The sequence below is a fragment of the Garra rufa genome, chromosome 15 (genome assembly GCF_049309525.1).
Source record: "Garra rufa chromosome 15, GarRuf1.0, whole genome shotgun sequence".
Classification (NCBI taxonomy): Eukaryota; Metazoa; Chordata; class Actinopteri; order Cypriniformes; family Cyprinidae; genus Garra; species Garra rufa.
In genome coordinates this window covers 19993767-20019173 of record NC_133375.1, presented here as the reverse complement: position 1 = coordinate 20019173, position 25407 = coordinate 19993767, and the positions used below count along the sequence as shown (strand labels likewise).

The 25407-nt window shown below is 35.4% G+C and overlaps 1 protein-coding gene across 3 annotated transcripts in view; it reads left to right on the top strand.

Moving 5' to 3' along the window:
* Positions 1 to 25184, top strand: part of LOC141286699 (breakpoint cluster region protein) — a 65781-nt gene extending 40597 nt beyond the window's left edge. The window contains exons 6-24 of one of the 3 annotated variants that reach the window (XM_073818780.1): positions 4353 to 4460; positions 4560 to 4620; positions 4699 to 4751; positions 4926 to 5066; positions 8474 to 8595; positions 8720 to 8885; positions 8993 to 9112; positions 10354 to 10429; positions 10594 to 10698; positions 10801 to 10875; positions 11364 to 11461; positions 11677 to 11796; positions 17033 to 17092; positions 18904 to 19013; positions 20528 to 20667; positions 20757 to 20891; positions 21786 to 21891; positions 22226 to 22388; positions 23158 to 25184. In XM_073818780.1, the coding sequence (XP_073674881.1) occupies positions 4353 to 4460; positions 4560 to 4620; positions 4699 to 4751; positions 4926 to 5066; positions 8474 to 8595; positions 8720 to 8885; positions 8993 to 9112; positions 10354 to 10429; positions 10594 to 10698; positions 10801 to 10875; positions 11364 to 11461; positions 11677 to 11796; positions 17033 to 17092; positions 18904 to 19013; positions 20528 to 20667; positions 20757 to 20891; positions 21786 to 21891; positions 22226 to 22388; positions 23158 to 23247 (2049 nt within the window). In that variant the 3' untranslated portion in view covers positions 23248 to 25184. Of the gene's footprint in view, positions 1 to 4352; positions 4461 to 4559; positions 4621 to 4698; positions 4752 to 4925; positions 5067 to 8473; positions 8600 to 8719; positions 8886 to 8992; positions 9113 to 10353; positions 10430 to 10593; positions 10699 to 10800; positions 10876 to 11363; positions 11462 to 11676; positions 11797 to 14363; positions 14849 to 17032; positions 17093 to 18903; positions 19014 to 20527; positions 20668 to 20756; positions 20892 to 21785; positions 21892 to 22225; positions 22389 to 23157 lie in introns of those variants that run through there. The other 2 variants (XM_073818779.1, XM_073818781.1) reach the window with 2 other exon arrangements.
* Positions 25185 to 25407: the final 223 nt, after the last annotated feature.

Genomic DNA, 25407 nt, shown 5'->3' with positions numbered 1-25407 from the left:
CTTTAGACTTTTTTTAAGAATTAATATTTTTGATTCAGCAAAAATGCTTTAAATTGATCAAAAGTGACCGTGATTTCAGAATGCTTTAAGCGGGAGGGGAAATTGTTGTTGATTTGATCCAGTCAATCATCTGATTTCATTTGCGGTTTTATATTCTAAACATTTCACCATCACCTCAGGGATTCACAGCCAGGGTTGAAATTGGTGATTGTTTGACATAAATCTCTTCTTTGAAATATGAAGGCATTGGGGATGTGTAAGTGTGACCCTGGGGCTGAATTCATTCACTTTTTATTTGGATTGTTAATCCCACAGGGATTATATTGTTACTTGCAAATACCTGTGGTTATTATTTAAAGCATTATTTATGTGTAGAGCTGAGCATTTTTGCAGCTTATTCCTTTATCTTTGTGCAGATGTGTTTGCATGGAAGTGTATTTCAACTATTTGGGAGAATGTGCCATGTCCCTTACATTGGGAGTGTTTGTGTGTGTGTGTGTGTGTGTGTGTGTGTGTGTGTGTGTGTGTGTGTGTGTGTGTACCTGGTATTCATCACGTTGTGGGGACCAAATGTCCCCACAAGGAGAGTAATACCAGTAGATTTTGACCTTGTGGGGACATTTCTTAGGTCCCCATGAGGAAACAGGCTTATAAATCATGCACAAAGAGTTTTTTTGAGGAAGTAAAAGTATGCACAATCTCCTGTGAGGGCTAGGTTTAGGTGTAGGACCATAGAAAATACGGTTTGTACAGTATGAAAACCATTACGCCTATGGAATGTCCCCATAAAACATATAAACCCAACGTGTGTGTGTGTGTGTGTGTGTAATGGCATACTTCTCTTCCAGGGTGTGTGTGTTTTACACAGAGAGGGGTAAATAAACAGGAAATCCCACAGGGAGACATAGTCGCATAGAGTTTTCAGTGGACAGTGAGTCCAGTGTCTGCTCTGTTTCCCAGAAAGCATGATGTCATAGAGTAGGGGTGCATGTGTCTGCCCTGGAAACCCACTCACCACTGGGCATTCCCTTGCCCTCTCCCTCTCCCTGTGGACTGCCAGCTCTCACGCCATGGGATTTACTCACCCCTGACTCTTCAAATGCAGTCCAAAAAAGGGCTCAGAAGCAGAATGATGTTTTCATGCTGTAATAAATAGATTAAAGCCAGTGTTTCCTATAGAATTCAGTCTTCACTACATTAATATACTAAATATATACAGGAAATAGATTAAAGTTCTGTTTGCTTTCATGCTTTATACTTTTGACTCAATTAAATGAACCGGTTCATAAGAGTCATTTGTTTGTGAATCAAAATACAGTGATCAAGCTGTAAGTTTTTGACTCACTTAAATGAACTGGTTCAAAATAACCATTTGTTCCTGAATCAAAATGCAATTGTCAAACAAATATTTTGACTCACTTAAAGTAACTGGGTCATAAGATTCAATTAATTTGTTTGTGTATATAAATATATTTTTGATGCACAATAATGAACCAGCTCATTAAAGTCATTTGTTTGTAAATCAAAATACAGTTGTCAAGCTGTATGTTTTTATCACACTTAAATTAACTGGTTCTTAAAAGTAATTAGTTCGTGAATCAAAATTCAATGGTCAACCTGTACGTTTTTACTCACTTAAATAAACTGGTTCATAAGAGTCATTTGTTTGTGAATCGAAATGCATTGTCAAGCTGTTTGATTTTGACTCACTTAAATGAACTGGTTCATAAGAGTCATTTGTTTGTGAATCAAGATACAGTGCTCAGACTGTAAATTTTGACTCACTTAAATAAACAGGAGTCATTTGTTCATGAATCAGCGTCCAGAGGTCAAGCTGTTCGATTTTGACTCACTTAAATGAACTGGTTCATAAGAGTCATTTGTTTGTGAATCGAAATGCATTGTCAAGCTGTTCGATTTTGACTCACTTAAATGAACTGGTTCATAAGAGTCATTTGTTTGTGAATCGAAATGCATTGTCAAGCTGTTCGATTTTCACTCACTTAAATGAACTGGTTCATAAGAGTCGTTTGTATGTGAATCAAGATACAGTGCTGCTTCAGACTGTAAATTTTGACTTCCTTAAATGAACTGGAGTCATTTGTTCATGAATCAGAGTCCAGTGGTCAAGCTGTAAGCTGTTGACTCACTCAAATAAACTAGTTCAGAAGAGTCATTTGTTAGTGAATTGAAATACAATTGTCAAGTCGTAAGTTGTTGACTCACTTAAATGAACTGGTTCATAAGAGTCGTTTGTTTGTGAATCAAGATACAATGGTCAGACTGTAAGTTTTTGACTCACTCAAATGAACTTGTTCATTAGAGTCATTTGTTTGTGAATCAGAATACAGTAGTCATGCATTATGCTTTTGACTCACTAAAATGAACCAGCTCAGAAGCATCACTTGTTTTTGCATGCACCCTGCTTGTACAACAATATTTTATTACATTAAATTCAATACAAACTGCAAACTTGCATTCACAACTCAAATAAAATATAAGATCTTTTGGTGTGAAGCTAAAGATGTGTCTTTAGAACACTTCACTAGTGGAGAGTCTTCACAAAGTGGTTCTTTTCATTTAATGGTTCTTTTCACTCTTTTAATGAGTATTCATCTTTTATCGGCGAGCAGAGTTAACAGCACGATGTAATCCGTCTTTTTTCTGATCTCAGGGTAATGATGCTCATATTCTGGATCGCTCACAAGTTTCCCCAGTTGCAGTAGAATGGCTTTGTTGAAGGAAGTGCTTAACCTCTCTGTCTCATGACAAGCCCCATCACAAGTCCTTCTCTTATTTATCCCAGTTTTGGCAGCACACGAGATGTTGCCATGGAAAATGCTTGTTATCTGTGCCCATTTCACAGTTGTTGTCTTTTGAATGGTGTTTTTTTCTTCACGACACAAATGCTCATTCACTGCGACATTTTGGCTTCGTTTACACTAAGTTTTTTTTGTTTCGGTATGCATTCACCCTCTTAATATAGACTTTTCAGACACAATCTGGAAAAAGTATTATTGTCTGTGTTTGAAGGAAATCACTAAAAGCTCTTTCATTTCATTCTTGAATGATGTTGGATTGATTTTTCTTTATTTTCTTAAGATATCACACGGAACACAGACTTCACAAAGGCTTTACAAAAATGTTAATGCCACAGCTGTGGGATGGTTATAAATTTTAAAGAATTGGTAATACATAATAAATATAGAAATAATTTTACTATTTGCTTAGATTATAATAGGTTCAAGCATGTAATAGTTAATATTTCTATAATGGATTTTGACAGTTTAAAGGAATAGTTCACCCAAAAATGAAACTTTGCTGAAAAGATTTAGATTTAGTTTATGTGATTTAGTTTTTATTTTCATCAGACAAGATTTGGAGAAATTTAGCATTATCTTTTATATTGGTGAACAAGAGATTCCAATGCAGTGAATGGGTGCCGTCAGAATGAGAGTCCAAACAGCTAATAAAAACATCTCAAAAATCCACAAGTAATCCAGACGGCTCCAGTCCATCAAATAATATCTTGTGAAGTGAAAAGCTGTGTGTTTGTAAGAAACAAATCCATCATTAATATGTTTTTACCTTCAAATAAGTCATCTATACATTATTTTGCTTTCTCCAGTAAAAAAAAAAAAAAAGTGATCTCAACTAAATCAGGAGAGACATATATATATATATACAGTCCAAAACGGTGCTAAACAAACATGTCAGTGGATTTTGATGGTAGAGGACAAGAGGAGATGAACTTTTCAGACTGGAGGAAGTATTATTATGGATTATAAACTCGCAATTTTAAAGTCAAAACACTTTAATGATGGATTTGTTTCCTACAATCACACAGCTCTTCATTTCTCAAGATTTTAATGGATGGGCTGGAGTCATGTTGTGGATTTATGTAATGGATTTATCAGCTGTTTGAACTCTAATTCTGCAGAGGATCCATTGGTACGCAAGTGATATAATGCTAAATCTTCTCCGAATCTATTCAGATGAAGAAACTCCTCTACATCTTGGATGTTCCGAGGGTGAAATTTTCTGGAAATATTCATTTTTGGGTGAACTATTCCTTTAAGATTGCCCCATTACGTCATTGTGACAATTTGTCTGCTGTGTTAAGTGCTGTTGTCTTTATGCAGAGTCAGGCTGGTATTTGCTTGTCTTTGAATATCAGAAGCATGTCAATCATGCCAAAACAGGCCACGAAAAGCTGCCTTCTCTACCTTAGTAAGCAGAATTAAGCCAATGTAACATGCATGAGTAATCTGCCTCTAGCACTGACTTTTATCTTTAAACCACCTTCTCTCTCACTCTCACTCTCACTCCTGTCGTTTTATCTTCCCACACAGGCCAGCCAGCTCGGCGTGTACAGGGCTTTTGTGGACAACTATAAGGTTGCTGTGGAAACGGCTGAAAAGTGTTGTCAAGCCAATTCTCAGTTTGCAGAGATTTCAGAGGTCAGTTTTCAGGGCACACCTACATTATACTGTCAAAACAAGGCCTGATATCTCTGCCTCTGTGTAAATGTATGTATTTGTTTACCATTTTACCTTCAGAATCTGAAAGTCAAGAGCTCCAAAGAGGCTAAAGATCAAAATGCAAAGAACTCTCTGGAAAGTGAGTCGTTTTTCCACATTTACTCTCTTCTTACTGCACTTTGTATTCTGATCACTCTTTTGCCTTTCTTCTTCTCAGCCCTGCTGTATAAACCAGTGGATCGAGTCACTCGAAGTACCCTCGTCCTCCATGTGAGTAAAATGAAAAGAATATACCTCTAATTATTCCTTTTTTTGTTTTTATGGGAGCGTGTTTACAGGTGTTTGTGTTTTATTTGGATGAGCTGGGATGTGTTGATTTGCACATTCGATAAATTGAGCGTTTTGCAATGTTAGATGATGAGTGAGTGTGTTTTTGTGTTTCAGGACCTGCTGAAGCACACCCCATACAGTCATCCAGATCACCCTCTCCTGCAGGATGCCCTCCGCATTTCCCAGAACTTCCTCTCCAGCATTAATGAGGAGATCACGCCCCGCCGTCAGTCTATGACTGTGAAGAAAGGAGAGGTCAGTGAAAGAGCAGACTGTATGACAATAACCAGACTTTTTGTTGTTGTTGTCTTTTAATTAATGTGAATACACCTCTTCTATGATGATCATGTTTTATTTGATTTTAATTTAAACAATTTTGTTAAAAAAAACATTAAGAGTCAGGGGTGAAAACTTTTGAACAGAATGGAGATGTGTACATTTTTCTTATTTCGCCTAAATATCATATTTTTTCATTTAGTACTACCCTGCAGAGGCTACAGAAAATGCTTACATGTTTCTCAGAAGACAAAATAAGTTGAATTTACCCTGATCTTCGAATTCAAAAAGTTTTTACTTAATGCATGTTTTTTTTTTCTTCTGGAGCATCAGTGAGCGTTTGAACCTTCTGTAATAGTTGCATTTGAGTCCCTCAGTTGTCCTCAGTGTGAAAAGATGGATCTTAAAATCATACAGTCATTGTTAGAAAGGGTTCAAATACACAAAAATGCTGGAAAGCCAAAGATTCTGTGAGACCTGAACATCAGGCAGTTTAACTGTTCAGGACAAACAAGGGACTCATGAAGGACTATTATAAAACAAAAAACACAGCGTGGATCATTCAACACAGTTTTAAAAAAAAGGGGGGGGGTGTAAACCTTTAAACAGTGTCATTTTTATAAATCTGACTATTTTCTCTTGTGGACAATGTGAAATATCTTATTCAGGTCAGTACTAAATAAACAATAATGCATTTTTGTATGATCCCTCTTATTTTGGTAAAATAATTAACATTACAGATTCTGAACGGAGGATGTAAACTTTTGACCTCAACTATGTGCGTTATATAACTCAAAATAATAACTCAAGGCAGTAACAATTTCAAACAACATATTTTATATGTAAACTTATTTATTGGTGAACTTATGTTCAGTTGTTCTTTTTATAGTTACTATTTTAGAATTTTTCGTCTCATTAGTCATCAGAGCTTGGTAAATATTAGTCGCAGACACAGTTTTAAATTTCACCAAGCTGATTACTCACTAAAAACTTCCACAGATTATGTTTTCATGCCTTTTTAAGTCTTATTTTGATGTAACAGAGTGATTATATCTATATGTGTGAGTTCTTTACTTACTTTTTTTTAAATTTGTCTTTCCATTAACGCCATTATATTGTTAATTCAGACTGATTCTGTAAACACAGAATGCGCACAAGAGGCCGAACATATCAAGTCATATCCAGTCATATCGTAAGGCATTGCCTCCTCTCTTGGGACTTTCGCCAGTTTTAGAAACGCCCCTGAATCAATGTTTTTTCAGGATTAATAAGTTGTGTGCTGCGACTCTTCAAAAAAAGAATAATATTCAAGAATTATTAATTCTATAAAGATGTATTGTTTATTGTGTAAATATATTGCTTAGCTATATTGTTTACCTATTTTTGTGTGTACACACATAAATTCAAGGTGACAAGGCCAGAAGAAAAACCCTTGCTGATAAACTCATGTACTGTAATTCTTAGCAATATTTTTACGACAAGTGTACAAATATTTATTAGTACGCTCTGGTTGCATAACCCTACAAGAGTCCCGTTAACAATACAATCATCTCCCGCCTTCCTGTTCCCCTTCCTCCTTTATCAAAGATCATTTTTGCGAAACGAGAAGTGTCTCAACACCCTTCCCAGCTTCAGAATGAACACACAAACGTATTTGCACACTCTCCCGACCCCTCTGAACTGTGAGTCAGTTGACCTGGAACTAGACTTCCTCGCAGATTACTGGAAAACTGTGCGGGAAGTGAGACTCTGATTGTAGGCTTGTGGACATGCCAGGCATTTTTATTGCAGAAAACACAGAGATACAATTCAAAGATAATGATCATTTATTATTATCGGAATGATTAAAGGAGTGTCTGACATAAGCTGGAGAACAGCACAGCTCGGCTTATTCATGATTCCAGTAAAGATTTGTGCTTAAATAAAGAATTTATTTGTATCAGTTTGCGGGAACTGATGATAAAACATCATTAAACGATCCTACAAGAAAGTATTCATCAAAAATACTCTCTTTCGACATAAAATGTGGATCTTTGCCAGACACATGAGGCCTAAAATATCTCTTTGTTTCTCTATTGGGATCCAACAAACAATTTTGTATCAAAGGACATTTTTGTGGATCATGAAAGGAGACATTTTAAAGATTGTGATAAAAATCTAAGTCTAATATAATGATTTAATGCAAAAACATTATATATCACCAAAAACCCCAAAAATATATTTCATAGCACGTTTACATTTTAATGCAGAGGTCTGACGATGCCTGTTCAGAAAGAAAGTAATTGTGTTTTCCAGCATTATCATTTGTCAGGACATCTTGGTCCATGTCCTGTGTAATTATTGTCATCGAGATGATGGATTTCCAGTTCATGGCCATGTGTTGCTTCTCATCGTAGCTGTTTTAGCAGATGTCCCTAAATGCGGCCAAAGTCAATACTGCACCCGTATATCATGTTGGCCAAATCCTGGTTTACTTTAGAGAAAAAAATGCAAGTTTAGACATAAGGGATAAACACACACTCTCTGAAGGCAGGGTCACAGGTCAGAGCCAGTGTTTTGAATGCATCTACACACACACACATAGACATTCAGGCCATGAAAAGAGCAGATGTCTTTCACATATGTCACACACCCTTCAATTAGGGGAAGAGTCGGTCACTCGAGTGCAAACGCACACCCGGTTATAAAGAATGACCTGAGATGGACATCTTTGAGAACATCTTGTACAGGACTTCACATTGCTTTGTTATTATAAGAACAAAATTGTGCTTTTTGTTACTGAAATATACTTTTCAATCCATTTAAGGCTAATTTTCTCCTCTCACGTGATTTACAGTAGGTAATTACCATCATATCTGCCTTTTGTGAATCATCTCATCCAGCACACTTTTTTCATCCTATCTAGCCGTGCTTGGCCGAGGTTGAAAGCCCTCAAGCTGCCATCATTATCATGAAAATGGCTCCTGTGACTCACCCACAATAGTGCAATTTCTTAAGTGTGTCATGCCTCCATCTGAGTGAATGAGTCTGAGCCTCTCATTGGCTGCTTTTCCTCCTCACCTACTTTAAATGACCCCATGCCTCAGGCAAAATAGTGACTGCAACTGATTCATGAAGCAGTAAACAATACATGAACGCCCCCTATTGGTAAACAGTTGAAACTAAGTGTTTGAGACTACTTTTTGTTTTCAAAAATGGTTTTTACATCCCCAGAGTTCTCAGAAGCAGAAGACGTCAAACTACAACTAATATAATTTTTGTTTTTCCATTTGTAGCAATAGTTATAATGCTACCATTATTATAATTGTATAGAAATATACCAGAAACATAGTTATTGCTTAAAATGTATTGGACTGCATATTAAAGTCATTCTAATGTCTTTAAAGAATCGACAGCTTCTCAGAGACCAGTTTATGGTGGAGTTAGTTGAAGGTTCACGAAAACTTCGGCATGTCTTCCTCTTTACCGACCTGCTGCTTTGTGCCAAGTTGAAGAAACAAACCGGAGGGCAAGTCAATCTATATCAAACTTACTTTTTTTTTTTGTCTGTAGAAACATTCCTTCTTTTAAAGTTGTGTTTTTATTTCTTTGTCGTAACTGTGATCACTGAATTCTGTGTCTTACTTTTTTAGGAAGGGGCAGCAGTATGACTGTAAGTGGTATATCCCACTAGCTGATGTCACCTTTCAGACCATTGATGAGTCGGAGTCTTCACCAATTCCCCAGATACCAGAGGAAGATATTGATGCTATGAAGGTCAAGATCTCCCAGATCAAGAACGAGATACAGAGAGAAAAGGTAGATGAGGGGATTAAACATTTATCAGAAATGCTTTTCAACAATAAACATTTAGCTTTGTGTTAATAGTTTCCAACCTTCTTCCTCTCATTCTCTCATGTGTTCAGAGAGTATGTAAAGGAGGTAAAGTCCTTGATCGTCTCAGGAAGAAACTGTGCGAACAGGAATCGCTGCTGCTGCTCATCTCTCCATGCATGGCCTTCAGAGTCAGTAACAGGAATGGAAAGGTGAATCAATACCAAACAATTCTCTTAAAACTGCATTTTTTTTTTTTTTCAGATATCTGCAGTCTGTGTTCTTTGCAAAGTCCAGTGTTACGTAATTTACCCACTCTAATGTTGTTCCAAACCTGTATGATTTACATTCTTTCTGGTTTCATGTTATGGACGATAACTGATAAACGGCAAATGCTAAAATTAAATTAACTATACTGTATTGTATGGAAGCGCATTTCCACAACTGAATAAAAATTTAAAAAAGGTAATTGCGACCTTTTATCTCACAATTCTGATTTATTTTCTCGCAATTGTGAAGCGAGATATAAACTCACAGTTTTGACTTTTGTCTCAGAATTGTGTGATATGAACTCACAGTTGTGAGCTATAAAGTCAGTATTGTGTGATATAAACTTACAGTTCTGACTTTTTTTTCTGAAAATAGAAAATAGTCTTTTTTTTCCCCCTCGGAATTTAGGGGGAAAAGTTTATAGCTCACAATTGTGAGAATAAAAGTCAGAATTGCGAGATATAAAGTTGGAATTGTGAGAACAAAAAAGTCGGAATTGCGAAACAAACTCAGAATTGTGAGAAAAAGTCAGAATTGTGAGATATAATCTTGGAATTGTGAGAAAAAAGTCAAAATTGCGAGAAAAAAGTCAGAATTGCAAGATATAAATTCTGAATGGTGAAAACAAAAAGTCGGAACTGCAAGATATATACTTGGAATTGTGAGGAAAAAAGTCAGAATTGAGAGAAAAGGTCAGAATTGTGAGATATAAACACGTAATTGTGAGAAAAAATGTCAGAATTGCAAGATACAAACTTGGAATTGGTAGAAAAAGTCAGAATTGTGAGAAAAAATGTCAGAATTGCAAGATATAAACTAAGAATTGTAAGGAAAAAAGTCAGAATTGAGTAATATAAACAGAATTGCGAGGAAAAAAGTTAGAATTGTGAGATATAAACTCAAAATTGTGAGGAAAAGTCGGAATTGTGAGAAAAAATGACAGAATTGCAAGATATAAACTTGGAATTGTGAGGAAAAAATTTCAGAATTGTGTGATATAAATGGAATTGTGAGGAAAAAAGTTAGAACTGCAAGATATAAACATGGAATTTTTAGGAAAAAATGTCAGAATTGCGAATATAAACTCGCATTTGTGAGTTTGTAATTACATTTGTTTTTTTGGATATTTAAAAAAGCCATTCCCAAAAGTTCTTATTTCCTATGTTTTATTTCTGTATTTCAGGGCTATACATTCTTAATTTCATCTGATTACGAGCGAGAAGAATGGAGAGAGATCATTCGGGAGCAGCAGAAAAAGTGTAAGCATTGCTGTTCCTCCCAAAAACCGCCCTGCCTTCCAAGAAAATCACAGCAGGACTCTAAACTGCTCTTTTCCTTCAACGAGAGTCATTTATTAGTTGAATGCAGATGTTGGTGACTTCACTGAACGAGTCTCTCTTGGTTTCTGTATGTTCTCTCACAGGTTTCAAGAGTTTTTCTTTGACTTCGCTGGAGTTGCAGATGCTCACCAACTCCTGCGTGAAGCTACAGACGGTTCACAGTATTCCTCTGACCATCAATAAAGAAGGTGAGTGCCTTTTTTGTTGTTTTATAAAGATCTGTATTGCAATTTCTTTCTTTCTACTGTATCTGAAATTTGACATACATTTGGTTGTTTCTCTCCCATTAGATGATGAATCCACAGGGCTGTATGGCTTTCTAAATGTGATTGTTCATTCTGCAACAGGGCTGAAACAGAGCTTGAGTAAGTTGTCTGGCACGGGATGTCTCACCTAGGTTTTGAGACTGCAGCAGTGTGTTTTTTCAGCAGTTGCAATTAGATGGAATGAAATCCGGCTCACAGTAATCATTAAATTATTGAATGCCTCCCTGATATGTGCGCACATGCGTGAAAACACCTGACATGCTCCCTGCTGTTGTTGGGCAGAGTTTTCTCATCGAGCAGCTGTGGGACGGGTGGATTAACAGGGAACGCTGCGTTCCTTCTTAAATCTAACTCTCCATCATTAATCCATGTCTTTCTTTGTTCTCGCTCATTCATTGTTTTGGCTTTCTTATAGCCTTTCTCCTCAATAGAAGCTTCCTTACTGTAGAGTAGGGTTAAAAAAATAGATAATAAAATATACTTAATGTAAAAGTTACTGTAATAGGAATTGGAAAACACTAAGTGGGAAATTTCTGATTCATGTTCAATGTTGTAGTTTTTTTTTTCTCATTTCTCTCCCCTTCCAGATCTGTACTGTACATTGGAAGTGGACTCGTTCGGCTATTTTGTGAACAAAGCAAAAACCCGTGTGTATAGAGACACCACAGAGCCCAACTGGAATGAGGTCAGAACTGCAGCTCATCCTCCGCACGCCTTCAGAAACATTTAGTCAAACCTAAACTGTTAGAAAGACAGATAGAATAATTAGTCCCTATGCTGGAATAACATTTGATCCCACTAGTTGAGCACAAATTACTCCTTGCAGGTTTAAATATGAAAATACATTATAATGCAAGTTAAATGGTGTGATTAAATAAAGGTTGGACCCTCTTTCTACAGGAGTTTGAGATCGAGCTGGAAGGCTCTCAGACCCTCAGACTGCTGTGCTACAGTAAGGTCAAACAGTGCAGGGATGATGGGGAGAACATGGATCGCATCATGGCCAAAGGACAGATTCAGGTATGCCTGCCTGTGATATTTGAATATATTAGGAGCTTTGAGAAGGTGAACTGCTTATATAATTTCAATAGTAGTTCCTCACAGTGGTCACAAAACCCAGGGATAGCCTCACCAACAAACTGAAACAAAAAAGTGTTTGTTAATTGATTAATCTGTTAATTATATCTTAATAATATCGTAGATTCATCAGTTGTATATCATTGTTTTATGTCCACGGTTTTAAAGCAGGACAAATTCATTTAAAAACTCAGTTAAAAATTACGCCACTGAGTAAGAAATGTAAAAAGGTTATTGCAACTTTTTATCTCACAATTCTGACTTATTTTCCTCGCAAATGCAAGTTGGTATCTCACAAATCTGACTTCTTTTCTCAGAATTGTTAGATATAAACTTGCAGCTGCAAATTATAAAGTCCAATTTTGAAAGTGAATGAAAGACTGATATGTTCTCAAAATTGCGAGTTTATATCTTACAGTTCTAATTGCTATAACTCGCAATTACATGTTATAAAGTCAGAATTGCTATTGCTAAAAAGAGATATAAACTCGCAATTTAGAGAAAAACTTTGATAAACTTGCGATTCTGAGAAAAAAGTCACAATTGTGAGTTTATATATTATATATTCTAACTTTATTTCTCAGAACTGCAACTTTGTTTCTAAGAACTATTTCTTTATTTCTCAGAATTGAGTTTATATCTTACAATTCTGAGGAATAGTCATAGTCAAGATATAAACTTGCAGTTCTAAAAAAAGTCACAATTTACATATAAACTCACAGTTCTGAGAAAAAGTCACAATTATGAGTTTATATCTCCCAATTTTGACTTTCTTAGAACTGACTTTATTTCTCAGAATTGCAAGTTTATTTGTCAGAATTGCGTTTATTTAAAAAAAAATTGTGAGTTTTACAATTCTGAGAAATAAAGTCAGAATTTCATGATATAATCTCGCATTTGCAAGTTCTTTCCTTTCGTTTTGTTTCTTTTCCTTTCGTTTCGTTTCGTTTCGTTTTGTTTCCTTTCTCTATAAAGTCTGAATTGCAAGATGTAAACTTGCGGTTCTGAAAAAAAATCACAATTGTGAGATATACATTCACAGTTCTGAGAAAAGTGAATTTATATTTCTGAATTTATGTCTCAGACCTGCGAGTTTATTTCTCAGAATTGCGAGTTTATTTATCAGAATTGTTTATATACATTGTAATCCTTCTTTTATTTCTCAGAATTGCGAGTTAATTCCTCAGAATTGTGAGTTTATATCTCGAAATTGTGAAATTGAAGTTACAAACCTGCAATTCTGACTTTATTACTAGCAGTTGCGAGTTTATATCATGCAATTCTGACTATTTTTTAAAGTTGCAAGATATAAAATAGTCAGAATTGCGTGATATAAACTCACAATTGCGAGTTATAAAGTCAAAATTGCATGACAAACTCACAGTTATGAGAGAAAAAGTCACAATTGTGAGTTTATATCACAAATCTGACTTTATTTCTTAGAACTGTGACTATTTCTCACAACTACGGGTTTATTTCTCAGAATTGTGAGTTTATATCTCGCAGTTCTGACTTTATTTCTACAAATTACAAAATATAATCTCACAATTCTGAGAAATGAACTAGCAAATCTAAGAAAGTCGCATTTCTGAGAAATAAATTCAGCAGTGCAAGATATAAACTCACAATTTACTTTTTTCTCAAAATTACGAGTTTCTATCTCGAAATTGTGACTTTTTTTCTCAGATCTGCGAGCTTATATCTTGCAATAGTGACTTTTTTTTCACTACTGTGAAGTGACTGAAACTGTTTCTCTGTGCAAGTCCAAGTAATTAATCATAAAATTGTCTAATTTCATTATAGATTGTATTGATTAGTCATACATCCCAGGTTAAAACAAGCAGTCTATAATCTGCTTACTCATAGTGACTAAGCATTTACATTTTTAATTCCTAATGCAATGAACAGAACAAAGCCGGTAAGTTGTTCAGGTAGATAATCCTGCCATATGCGGTGGTGTGGTCATGTCACCAGAGAAACCAGAGTGGCGGCTCAGCAGAGGGGCGGCCTTAGGGAAATGCTTAGGTGTTGTGCTAGAGAAGGATTGGAAGGACTGTACTATTAGAGTTGTTTGGAAGTGCTCCAGAGAGAAAGTGGGACATGACACGTTGACAGAGTCCCAAAGGGGAAGGTGCGAAATCACGAATGGGTTGAGTGAAGTCAGCATCAGCAAATGAAAGCGTTTGTCTTAATCACATGACCCTTCGTTGCTATAGCATATGTTTTTTTTTTCTCAGTTGTTTAGTTCAAACACTCTAAGCAAGATCCTTTATACCTGTTTGTATGGAGTTAAAAACGTCCTGTTTTCAATTTCTTCTCAAACGACAGGATATACACTGATTGGAAAAACACAATACTGTTGTAAACTTGTTGAAAAGTGGCACATTTCATTGCTGATAAGCAAAAAAGCACTAAGCGAAACACTTGAAGTAGTCTTGAATGCGTTGTTGGTAGGTCAGCTGCCTCACTGGGCCGTAATCACCGGAGTGGGTGGAGATTCTGTAGTTAATCCCAGCGCTCCATCTGTGTGACAGCTCCGTCAGGGGAGCTCTGTGTGTGCGTGAACGCAAGAATATATCAGAGAAGACATTCACAACAACAGGTTCATCCAGACCAGCATGAGAACCGATATACCACAACATGCACCACCTCAGGAAGACTTGGAACACCAGTTGGTTGTTGTGCTAGAAGATCCAAATTTGCTTCTGTAAGCAGAGAGGGATTCCTGTTCCTGTGCCTTGCTGCTTCTTGTCAATACCAGTAGCATTTTCACAAGATGGGCAAAAAAGACCAAATGCAGGATGGTGAAGAGCATTATGGTGGAACGAAGACTGTGAGCAGTAAACTGATGAAGGAAGAGTTGATTAGCAACTGTGCGGTGGAGGAAGAGGAGAAACAGGAGGAGGATGAGGAGGTGGACACTGGTCTCAGAAGGAGTCCTAGCACCGGGGCTCGACTCTGGGGTAGAGTTCGAAGCACACTCCTCAGGCAGAAGGTAACGAGAGCCTTGCTTCTGTGTGGGGATTTAGGAAATAAGAAATTGAGTTTGTTCACTTGGTTTGAGATTAGGAATCAAGATTTTCTTGCATTCAGATTTTCTTTGGTGAGCAGTGAGCACTTTATTGTTTCAGGAACAGAAGGGTATGTATTGTTTGTTGAAATAATATAACATTGTGAATTGAAAAATTAAGGCTTGAGACTTACACATGGCAGTACATAAGGCAAAAAAGCAGGGGTTTTCAAAATGGTGACCTCCAGGGGGCAGCAAGCGGCTGCTATAGGGTAAAAATGTGTTTTTAGGACTGTCAAAAATAACTTAAGATATAATTTAGAATATTAGAATATTAAATCCCACTGTATTGTATAATAAAAATGTGATTACAGTCACAATGTTAAAGCCAGTTGTTTATTTTTTTGTCTTTATGATAATACATTTTATATTTTCTCACACAGTATATACCATTCAAAAGTTAGGGGTTTTGAAAGAAATATTTCATGCTCAACAGACTGCATTAAACATTTTAAATGTTTTTTTTTTTTTTCTTTTCTGCTCACCAAGCCTGCATTTGTTTGCTCCAAAGTAACAAAAACAGGAAGGCTTTGAAATATTTTTACCATTTAAAATAACTGTTTTCTATTTGAATATATTTTAAAATGTATTTTATTCCTGTGATTTCAAAGCATCATTATTCCAGTCACATGATCATTCAGAAATCATTCTAATATTCTGATTTGCTGCTCAAAAACATTTATTGTCGTTATGTTGAAAACAGCTGAATATAATTTTTTTGTAAAGTTTCTTTGATGAATAGAAAGTTCAGAAAAACGGTTATATATATAACTATAATTTCTATCGTTTTTATAATCTATAATTTGTTTAAAATTATAAAAAATTATACTGACTCCAAGCTTTTGAATGGTATATTGTATAATGTTACAAAAGCTTTTTATTTGAGAAAAATGCTGACCTTTGGATCATCAAATTCATTCTATTCATCAAAGAATCCTGAAAAAATGTTCTCAACTGTTTTAAATATTGATAATAATGATAATAATAAATGTTTCTTAAACAGCAAATCAGCATATTAGAATGATTTCTGGAGGATCATGTACTGAAGGCTGGAGTAATGATGCTGAAAATGTTGCTTTGAACACAGGAATAAATTACATTTTTAAAATATATTCAAATAGAAAGCGGTTATTTTAAATAGTAAAAATATTTCAAAATATTAGTGCTTTTGCTGTATTTTGAATCAAATAAATGCAGGCTTGGTGAGCAGAAGAGACTTCTTTAAAAAACATTAAAATCTTACTGTTCAAATACTTTTGACTGGTAGTGTACTGTATATAAATTAGTCACTTTTGATCAATTGAATGCCTCTTTGATGAATAAAAGTATGTGTTTCTTAAAATATATTGCTGACCACAAACTTTTAAAAGCTAGTATAAATAGGTTTTGTCTGTGAAAATAGTTTTATACAATGCAATGTAATGAAATTATTGCTTACTTCTAGTTGTGATATTGATCTTTTGGTTTACTGTGCTGAATCTAGACATAGCCTACCCAAAACAATGTGTTATAAAATATGAACATATAAAATATGACATTGACTGTTGTTGTACTAGTGCGCCAGTTTCTTAGAATTACACAAATCAGTTTTTTGGCATGAGTAAAGCCAACCAATCAATACAGTAACAGGTCTTTCCATTGGGAGCAAGCTGGTAAATTATGTTGTCACAACACCCATAGCAGACCACAATAAAAACAAAACAACTGTGTATTAGAGACATGATTAGAATGAAATCTGTCACTAGATGAGTATTGACAACCAACTATGTGGACATTATGTAATACTGTGGACTGGGGAATATGGACATATCATAACTGTTTGGATTATACTGTTCTTTAGGTTTTAGATGTATTTCTGTTAGTTTAAGTGATGATTTTGTCAGTACCAGATAAGTTGACAGAATAATGTGCATTAGTCGTCCTCATTTATGTACTGTATTATCTTAATTTGGCCTGGCTCAGCGGATGTGTTCATTTATTTTTATTGAAATGTAGATACGTTCCAGTAGTGCCTTCACTGAGCTGCCATTTTTAGCAGGTGACTCTGTGTTTGGGTCACGCTCAGATAAGGATTATCCTCTTGATTGACATTTGTCCCTATTTTCACAGCTGGATCCTCAATCGCTGCAGGGTAAAGACTGGCAGAGGACAGTAATCAGCATGAATGGGGTCAGTGTGGCTCATCCTGCACAATAATAACACAATTACTAATAATAGGAACAATCATTTTAATAAATGTTCAAAAAACATTTAAACAGGCCAGTACACTTGATTAAGGTCATCTATATATAGTAGTCAACATCTGAAGTGGATCAAAAACTTTCATCAAAGTTGTTCTAAAACAAAACAAAACAAAACAAAACCCGTTCTTGTCTTTAATTAACCTTTTTGATCCACTTCAAATGTTGACTACTGTTTATCTGGGAAGTGAATAACGATGTTGCTGTACACTCTTATAAAGGTAAATAAAGGTGCTTCATGATGCCATAGAAGAACTTTTTGGAATCTTTAACATCTGAAGAACCTTTCTGTTTCTGCAAAAGGTTCTTTGTGGTGAAAGAAGGTTCTTCGGATAATAAAAAAGTAAGAAAGAGATGGTTCTTTAAAGAACCTTTGACTGAATGGTTCTTTGTGGAACCAAAAATGGTTCTTCTATGGCATCACCATAAAGAACCTTTCAAAGCACCTTTATTTTTAAGAGTGTATCATTGCTGAACACTGAATGATGATGATATATTGTAACTATATGTTGTGCAAATGTAGATGCTTATTACTTATTTCCTCTGTAGGTTTTGTAAGATATTTAATGTGACCCTGGACCACAAAACCAGTCATAAGGGTCAATTTTTTATTTTTATTTTTTTTTAGGATAGGACAATATTTGACCGAGATACAAATATTTGAAAATCTGGAATCTGAGGGTGCAAAAAAGTCAAAATATTGAGATATTTTGTCCAAATGAAGTGTTTGGAAATTCATATTACTAATCAAAAAATTTGAAGTTTTGATATATTTACAGTATGAAATGTACAAAACATCTTCATGAAACATGATCTGAAACATGATTTTTGGCATAAAAGAACAATTTATTTATTTTTGGCTATTGTGCTATTTTTTGGTCCAGGGTCAAATATGATTGTGTAGAAATAGTTTTTGTATTTTTACTGCCCTAAAGTGGTATAACAGATACATTTCAGTAGATTTCATTTTTCAAACTAATAACTAAAATTTAACAAATTACCTTATATACAATATATATATAAAAATATGTAAGCATACGTATTTTACAGTAATTTGTAAAATGTGTTTTTGTGTCTGTTTAAATATAGTACCATTAAATAGTGGGGTCAGAATTTTTTTTTATTTATTTGATCAAAAATATAGTAAAAACAGTAATGTTCAATTTTAATATATTTTAAAATGTAATTTGTTCCTGTGATAATTTTGACACGTTTTCAGTGTCTCATTATCCTTTAGAAATCATTCTAATATGCTGATTTGGTGCTCAAGAAATATTTATTACCAATATTGAAAACCTATTAATGAGTGGAGTCCAAAAAAAACATAATTTAATTGAAATATAAATCTCTTGTAACAGTGTACAAGTTACTGTCACTTCTTATCGATTTAATGCATCCTTGCTGGAAAAAACTATTAATTTATTTTAAAAACAATCCTACTGACCCCGAACATTTGAAAGGTGTTGTGTGTGTGTATATGTTTTATTAACAGAGCTGTACTCTTATCCATTAACATCCTCTAATCAATACATAACAAACATTTGCCATCAAGTTTTAGTAATATGAAGCACAGTGATGGATTAACAGAGTCATGTGGCTTGATATTAATCTGATGGCTACAGCTTACAGTGATTTAATTCTTGATTATTTGATAGGTGAGATTGAGCACAGGGATCTTTTGTTCTCATCAGTGAGATGTTTGTCTAAAAAAAAGTTGTGCACATTTATCACTCTTCCCAGATTGAGGTCAAGCTGTCTATGCGGTTTACCAGCAGAGAGTTCAGTCTGAAGAGGATGCCCTCCAGGAAACAGTCCGGAGTGTTTGGAGTCAAAATCGGTGCCGTTACTAAGTAAGTTAACATATCAAACAATCAATCCAATGTATGACTGATACAAATACACTATCTACAGTATTAATATAAATAGATATGTTGAGACTCGATTATAAAAAAATCTCGATTGCATTTTGTCTGCCGAGTAACTGGCAAAATACTAGAATAATGTACGTTACTTCTATTGTTTATATGTATTTTTACTGTTTTGTTCAATAAAACCATATGATTACTTGCTTTTATTACTTTATTTATATGTATTTTAAGTAATTTTGTTTGCTTAGGTCTATTTTTATTACCTCGAATTATAATTATCTGATTACTCGATTAATCGTCAGAATAATCGACTGATTACTCGATTACCAAAATAATTGTTTGTGACAGCTCTAGCCACATTATACAATTCCAGTCATATCAGTAGCTTAATAAAAGTGAATGAAGTGGGTCGTCTCATGGGGGTTGCCATGTTGAGATCATATGACCAGTCAAATGCTACTTATTTTTACTCTGTTTACTCAAAACTGAAAACTTTTGTATTTTATTAATGCTGTATTCACATCACTAGATGTCAGTGTAAGTCAAAAATGACCACCTGGAAGGCTATTTATTGTGCCTGTGTTAAGAATTAGTGTAGTTATATTGTATTGTAACTGTTTATGCCAGTTTTATGATTTAGTAATGAACGCAGTCACGTTCCACTCAAATCTTTCACTCCAAGAGCAACACTAGTCAGATGTCTGCCATGTTTCCCATAATTTAGAGGACACAGGGACCCTTCTCCGAGTGTTTTCCTAGACCCACATGACTCGAATGAGGGCTCATAAAAATAAGGAGGGGGAAACTTCCTTTTAATAAAGCTGAGGAAAGGTGGTCTCCGTCAGAAGGGTTCTTAAAAGCAGAAAGGAAAACAGAAAGCAACCCCATTATAGACTTCCTGAGAAACAGGAAGAAATGATTATTAAAGGCAAGGGTTTGCCAAGGGCTTCCCTCAGAGGACTGCAATAAAAACAGGACTGTGGCTTTAGGAATTAGACTCTCAGATATGCATTTTTCATAGTTTAACAGTCTAACAGCAATGCATATTGCCCTCTAGTAGAAATTGTTGTTTTTTTTAGTATATGGCGGACAGAATTTTTTTTATTTTCTCAGGTGGTCTCATTATGATGTTGATTTTGGGATATTGGAATGCGGTGTCAGGATAATGCAGATGTAGGTTTAAATATAGGCTGTGAGAACGTTGATGCAGTGAAGTCATTTTCCCTTTTATAGTGAACAAATAAACAAGTTCTCGGAATATGCTGTTTTTTTTACTTCCCTGAAATGAGACAAGAAAATATTGTCTTGTTTTAACAAAACACTAATATTAATTTTTCCATGGAAAATATATTTTAACAAAAAGCTTCTGTTAAGATTTCCTTAAATCTTCTGTGGTCATATTATTTACAGCTTTAATACCAAAATATAAGCACAGATATTTTGAAATATATTTTCCAGATGCTGGTTGTTGATTCATGTGTGTTTGTTACTCTTAGACGCGAGCACTCCAAAGTGCCTCTTATTGTGAGACAGTGTCTGGAGGAGATTGAGCGCAGAGGGATGGAGGAAGTGGGCATTTATCGTGTCTCTGGTGTGGCTACAGACATCCAAGCCCTGAAAGCTGCCTTTGATGCTAGTAAGGACTTCAGTGCTACTTGTATGGATGAACCTAATCAAATTTTTCTAATGGCTAAAACTTTGTATTTTTTTGACGTGATTTAACAGACAATAAAGACGTTTCGGTTATGATGAGTGAGATGGATGTGAATGCCATCGCTGGAACACTGAAGCTTTACTTCAGAGAGCTTCCTGAGCCTCTCTTCACCGATGAACTCTACGCAAATTTCACTGAAGGCATTGGTCAGTTGAGTGTTTTTTTAAAGGATTAGTTCACTTCCAGAATAAAAATGTCATCCAAGATGTCCATGTCTTTATTCCTTCAGTCGAAAAGAAATTAAGGCCTTTGAGGAAAACATTCCCGGATTTTTCACCATATAGTGGACTTCAATGGGTTGAAGGTCCAAGGTGCAGTTTCAATGCAGATTCAAAGAGCTCTACACAATTCCAGCTGAGGAATAAGGGTTTTATTTAGTGAAACATTTTCTAAAAATAATAAACATTTATATACTTTTTAACCACAAATGCTCGTCTTGCACTAGATCAACTTCACGCATTACATAATCACGTTGGAAAGGTCACGCGCGGTTAGTTCGTTATCTGTGTACTTCAGTTCAAAAAGATAGGGTAGGGCGAAAAATCTCATTTTCTCCTTCAACTTCAAAATCGTTTGTTGTATTATCATTGTTTGAGCTTTTTTTTGTAAAGGGCGTTTGACTTTCTTTGCACGTTCGCTTTGTAAACACTGGGTTGGTACTTCCATACGTAATGTGTGAAGTCGAACTAGTGCAAGGTGTGCATTTGTGGTTAAAAAGTGTATAAATTATGACCAGTCGTTTAGCAAGGTAACACACTTATTCCCTTTGAAGCTGCATTGAAACTGCAGTTTGGACCTTCAAGCTGTTGATCCCCATTGAAGTCCACTATATGGAGACAAATGCTGGAATATTTTCCTCAAAAATCTTAATTTCTTTTCGACTGCATAAAGACATGAACATCTTGGATGACATTGGAGTGAGTAAATTATCAGGAAATGTTATTCTGGAATTGAACTAATCCTTTGAAGTTCTAATGTTTCATAATTTATTCAAAACGGTTCATGTTAATCATTTATTTTTGTTTATTCATCTTCTCCAGCATTATCAGACAGTGTGGCAAAGGAAAGCTGTATGCTCAATTTGTTGCTCTCACTACCTGAACCCAACCTGCTGACCTTCCTGTTTCTTCTGGACCATCTGAAGAGGTGTGCTGTCTGATCCCATCAGTTATTGTCAATAACATGATTCCTAAGTGAAAATATACAGATTTGAATTGGTGTTTCCAATAACCTAATCCCAATCTAGGATCAAAATACCATAACTTCAGCATTTTTTCTTCACAAAACTATCTGTCACTAATCACTATTAACCTCATATTTTACAACTAGTTTTTAATAAGCATAAGGAAAAATGAAACCGTTGTTAAACCATTTCTTTTTTTTTCTTTTGAGATGCCTGCTTTCTATGGAAAGGCAAGCACCATTCACATTTGTTTTAGACCTGCATGTTAACTGAGACGTTCTTCTGTATTTCCCTCAGGGTGGCTGAGAATGAAAGCATCAACAAGATGTCATTCCACAATCTCGCCACAGTATTTGGCCCAACCCTCCTTCGCCCCTCTGAGAAGGACAGTAAAATTCCAGCCAATCCCACGCAGCCCATCTCTATGAGTGACAGCTGGTCTCTTGAGGTTATGTCTCAGGTAACAACCATACAATACTAGAGTTCTGGTTTGATGGATTAGTTCACTTCCAGAATAAAAATTCCCTGATAATTTACCCCCCCCCCCCCCCATGTCATCCAAGATGTTCTTGTTTTTTCTTCTTCAGTTGAAAAGAAATTAAGGTTTTTGAGGAAAACTTTCCAGGATTATTCTCCATATAGTGAACTTCAATGGGAGCCAACATGTTGAAGGTCCAAATTGCAGTTTCAATGCAGCTTCAAAAGGGCTCTACACGATCCCAGACGAGGAATAAGAGTCTTATCTAGCGAAACGATCGATCATTTTCTAAAACAAATTAAAATTTATATACTTTTTTCCACAAATAAGTGGAAGTACTGACCCAGCGTTTACGAAGCGAACATGCAAAGAAAGTCAACTGCTGGAGGAGTTTTGAAGTTGGAGGAGAAAATGAAATGAAATGAAAAAAGTTTTCCAACGTGATTACTTAATGCGTCAAGTCGTGGATGCATATCGCAGAGTTAGTGCAAGATGAGCATTTGTGGTTAAAAAGTATATACTTTTTTTTTTTTTTAAACTGATTGTTTTGAAAGATAAGATATATTATTATTCCTTAGCTGGGATCGTGTAGAGCCCTTTGAAGCTGCACTGAAACTCCATTTTGGACCTTCAACCCATTGGCTCCCATTGAAGTCCACTATATGGAGAAAAATCCTGGAATGTTTTTTCTCAAAAACTGTCCTGGTATCTGAAAGCATCAAAATGAGTTTGTTCTTCTCCATGTCTATAGGTCCAGGTTTTACTGTACTTCCTGCAGCTGGAGGCAATCCCTACTCCGGATAGTAAGCGGCAGAGTATGCTTTTCTCCACAGAGGTTTGAAACCGAGCTCAGGTGCATTATGGTGTGAAATGCACTGGGACTGAAGCGATTCAGCATGTGACCAATGGAGGGCACCAGCATCCTACTGAAATCTTCCAAGCGGCGTGAATTCCCTGCATCGGTAGCATTCTGTTGATATTTCTGTAGAAATTTACAGTGAAGAATGACAAGCCAGTCTGGTATCTTCTCATGGACTCACTGTTACAAGCACTTAGAGTTATGTTCAACACACAGGTGATGTTGCTTATTTTCACTGTCATCCATTGTAATTCCGACTAAATGGAGCTCACACTTTGGTGATCATTGGATAGTGAATGTTATTCTTGCGTTTTCTCTTGTTGCTTTCAGCACTCTGGGTTTATAAAGCGTTACACATTCCAGTTTTCCATAAACGTTTTATTTGATCTGACATTTTGCTTACCTATGATTTACGTCTTCCCGTGGCGAGGGCTACGGAACATCTGAATACGCAAATCATGAGGAGGAACACATTTATATGGCCCCTTTCTGATGGATAAAACATCACACTAAAATCTGCGATTCTTTAACCAATGTGTGACTATGGTCAACATATTAGCACATTAGTTCAATAACATACAACACAATTATATTTCTGACCACTCCTGTGATTCCCAAGAAAGTACATTCCTTTTGTTTTATGAAAACATTTCTCTTTTTCTATCCGCCTAATATTGGATTACTGAGCCTATATTAAAACAATACAGCGCACATGGGTCATATCACATGATATTATAAGACTATAACACATTTTTCAGTATGATTCAGTTAACTGGAAACTTTACATAGGAAATAAAACATAACATAGTTTTAAATCTTTATATAATTTAAGGTATTGTAGGAAATGCATATATGAGTAACAGTAACTGATGGACACACTATATTAAAATGAATATAGGAGTTCTCCATCAGAATAATATCACTGCTACATTAGTTTTCTGTACTGAAAAAATAGCAGAAATTAACTTAATTCAAACACTGTAAATTTTTCTTGTTTAATGGTTTGGGATCATTCTATTTTCATTGTGTAAAATTTTTTTTTTTTTTTTTGCTGTTCACAAAACTTGCAAGCACTTTGCGATCCTGAACAGTGCCAATACCTTGCCCTGTTAATTGTGTGTGTGTGTGTGTGTGTGTGTGTGTGTGTGTATAAATTGTTCAGTTTATCATGGCTAATATGCATATATCTGTATTATGTTGTTCAGAACAAAGGAGGGGTTGTGTATTATTAGGACGTCGTGTAACATGCAGGCATGTTGTTTTGTTTATGACTTATTTTTCTTTTAGAAATGTCCTTTAGTTATTTTTGTCTTTCCTTTAGACTAAGGAAAACCGAGACATTCCTGTAATTGTGTTGAAGATCATTGCCTTTCTCTTTTCTTATTCCATTGTATGTTCTGGAATCTGTACTTCCTTTATCAAGCTCCCGCTTGAATTACAACTATATCCATTCCTCGTTTTTCTCTCTTTTATTTGGTCCATTACACGCTGTACTGATGAAGATATTCCTGGCTGCCATTTTACAACCCAGCCTCCATGATGAGGAAATGTTCTGTATATGGATAAGTATGGCACAGTGTGGATTAAGGAGATGGATCACAATAAACTCCTTCATCCTCTTGTTTCCACAGAGCCATTGACTGTTCTGTGTGTTTATCTGACCGATGGCCAAGTACATTAAACAGTCCTCAATACGAGATAGCATTACTCCCCAGAAGACGTTAGGATACAGTGGTTTGCGTTCAGCATTCCTTCCTCTCCTGGTGCACCATTGCTGAAACAATAGTTTTGGTTTATTATTATTACTGGACAATACTGAAACTGCACAATGCTATACTTTTATGGCAGACCTGTTATGTGGCCATAATGTGATTCTGTACAAAGTAGATAAAAAATAAATTTAAAGATGGTTAAAATGATCATTACAGATCCCATGTTTTTGTTGATATGTTAAACATACAATTCTCTAACATTAATCTATGCTAATAAAAAGTAGGTTGTTTAAAACATCTTACTGTCATGGATCACAAGATGTTACAGACCATTATCATAAGATTTCCGCGAATGAGAAGTGCAGTAAACCGTAAAATATAGTTCATAATTAAGATAATACATTGAAATAATATTGTAATTAGGGATGGC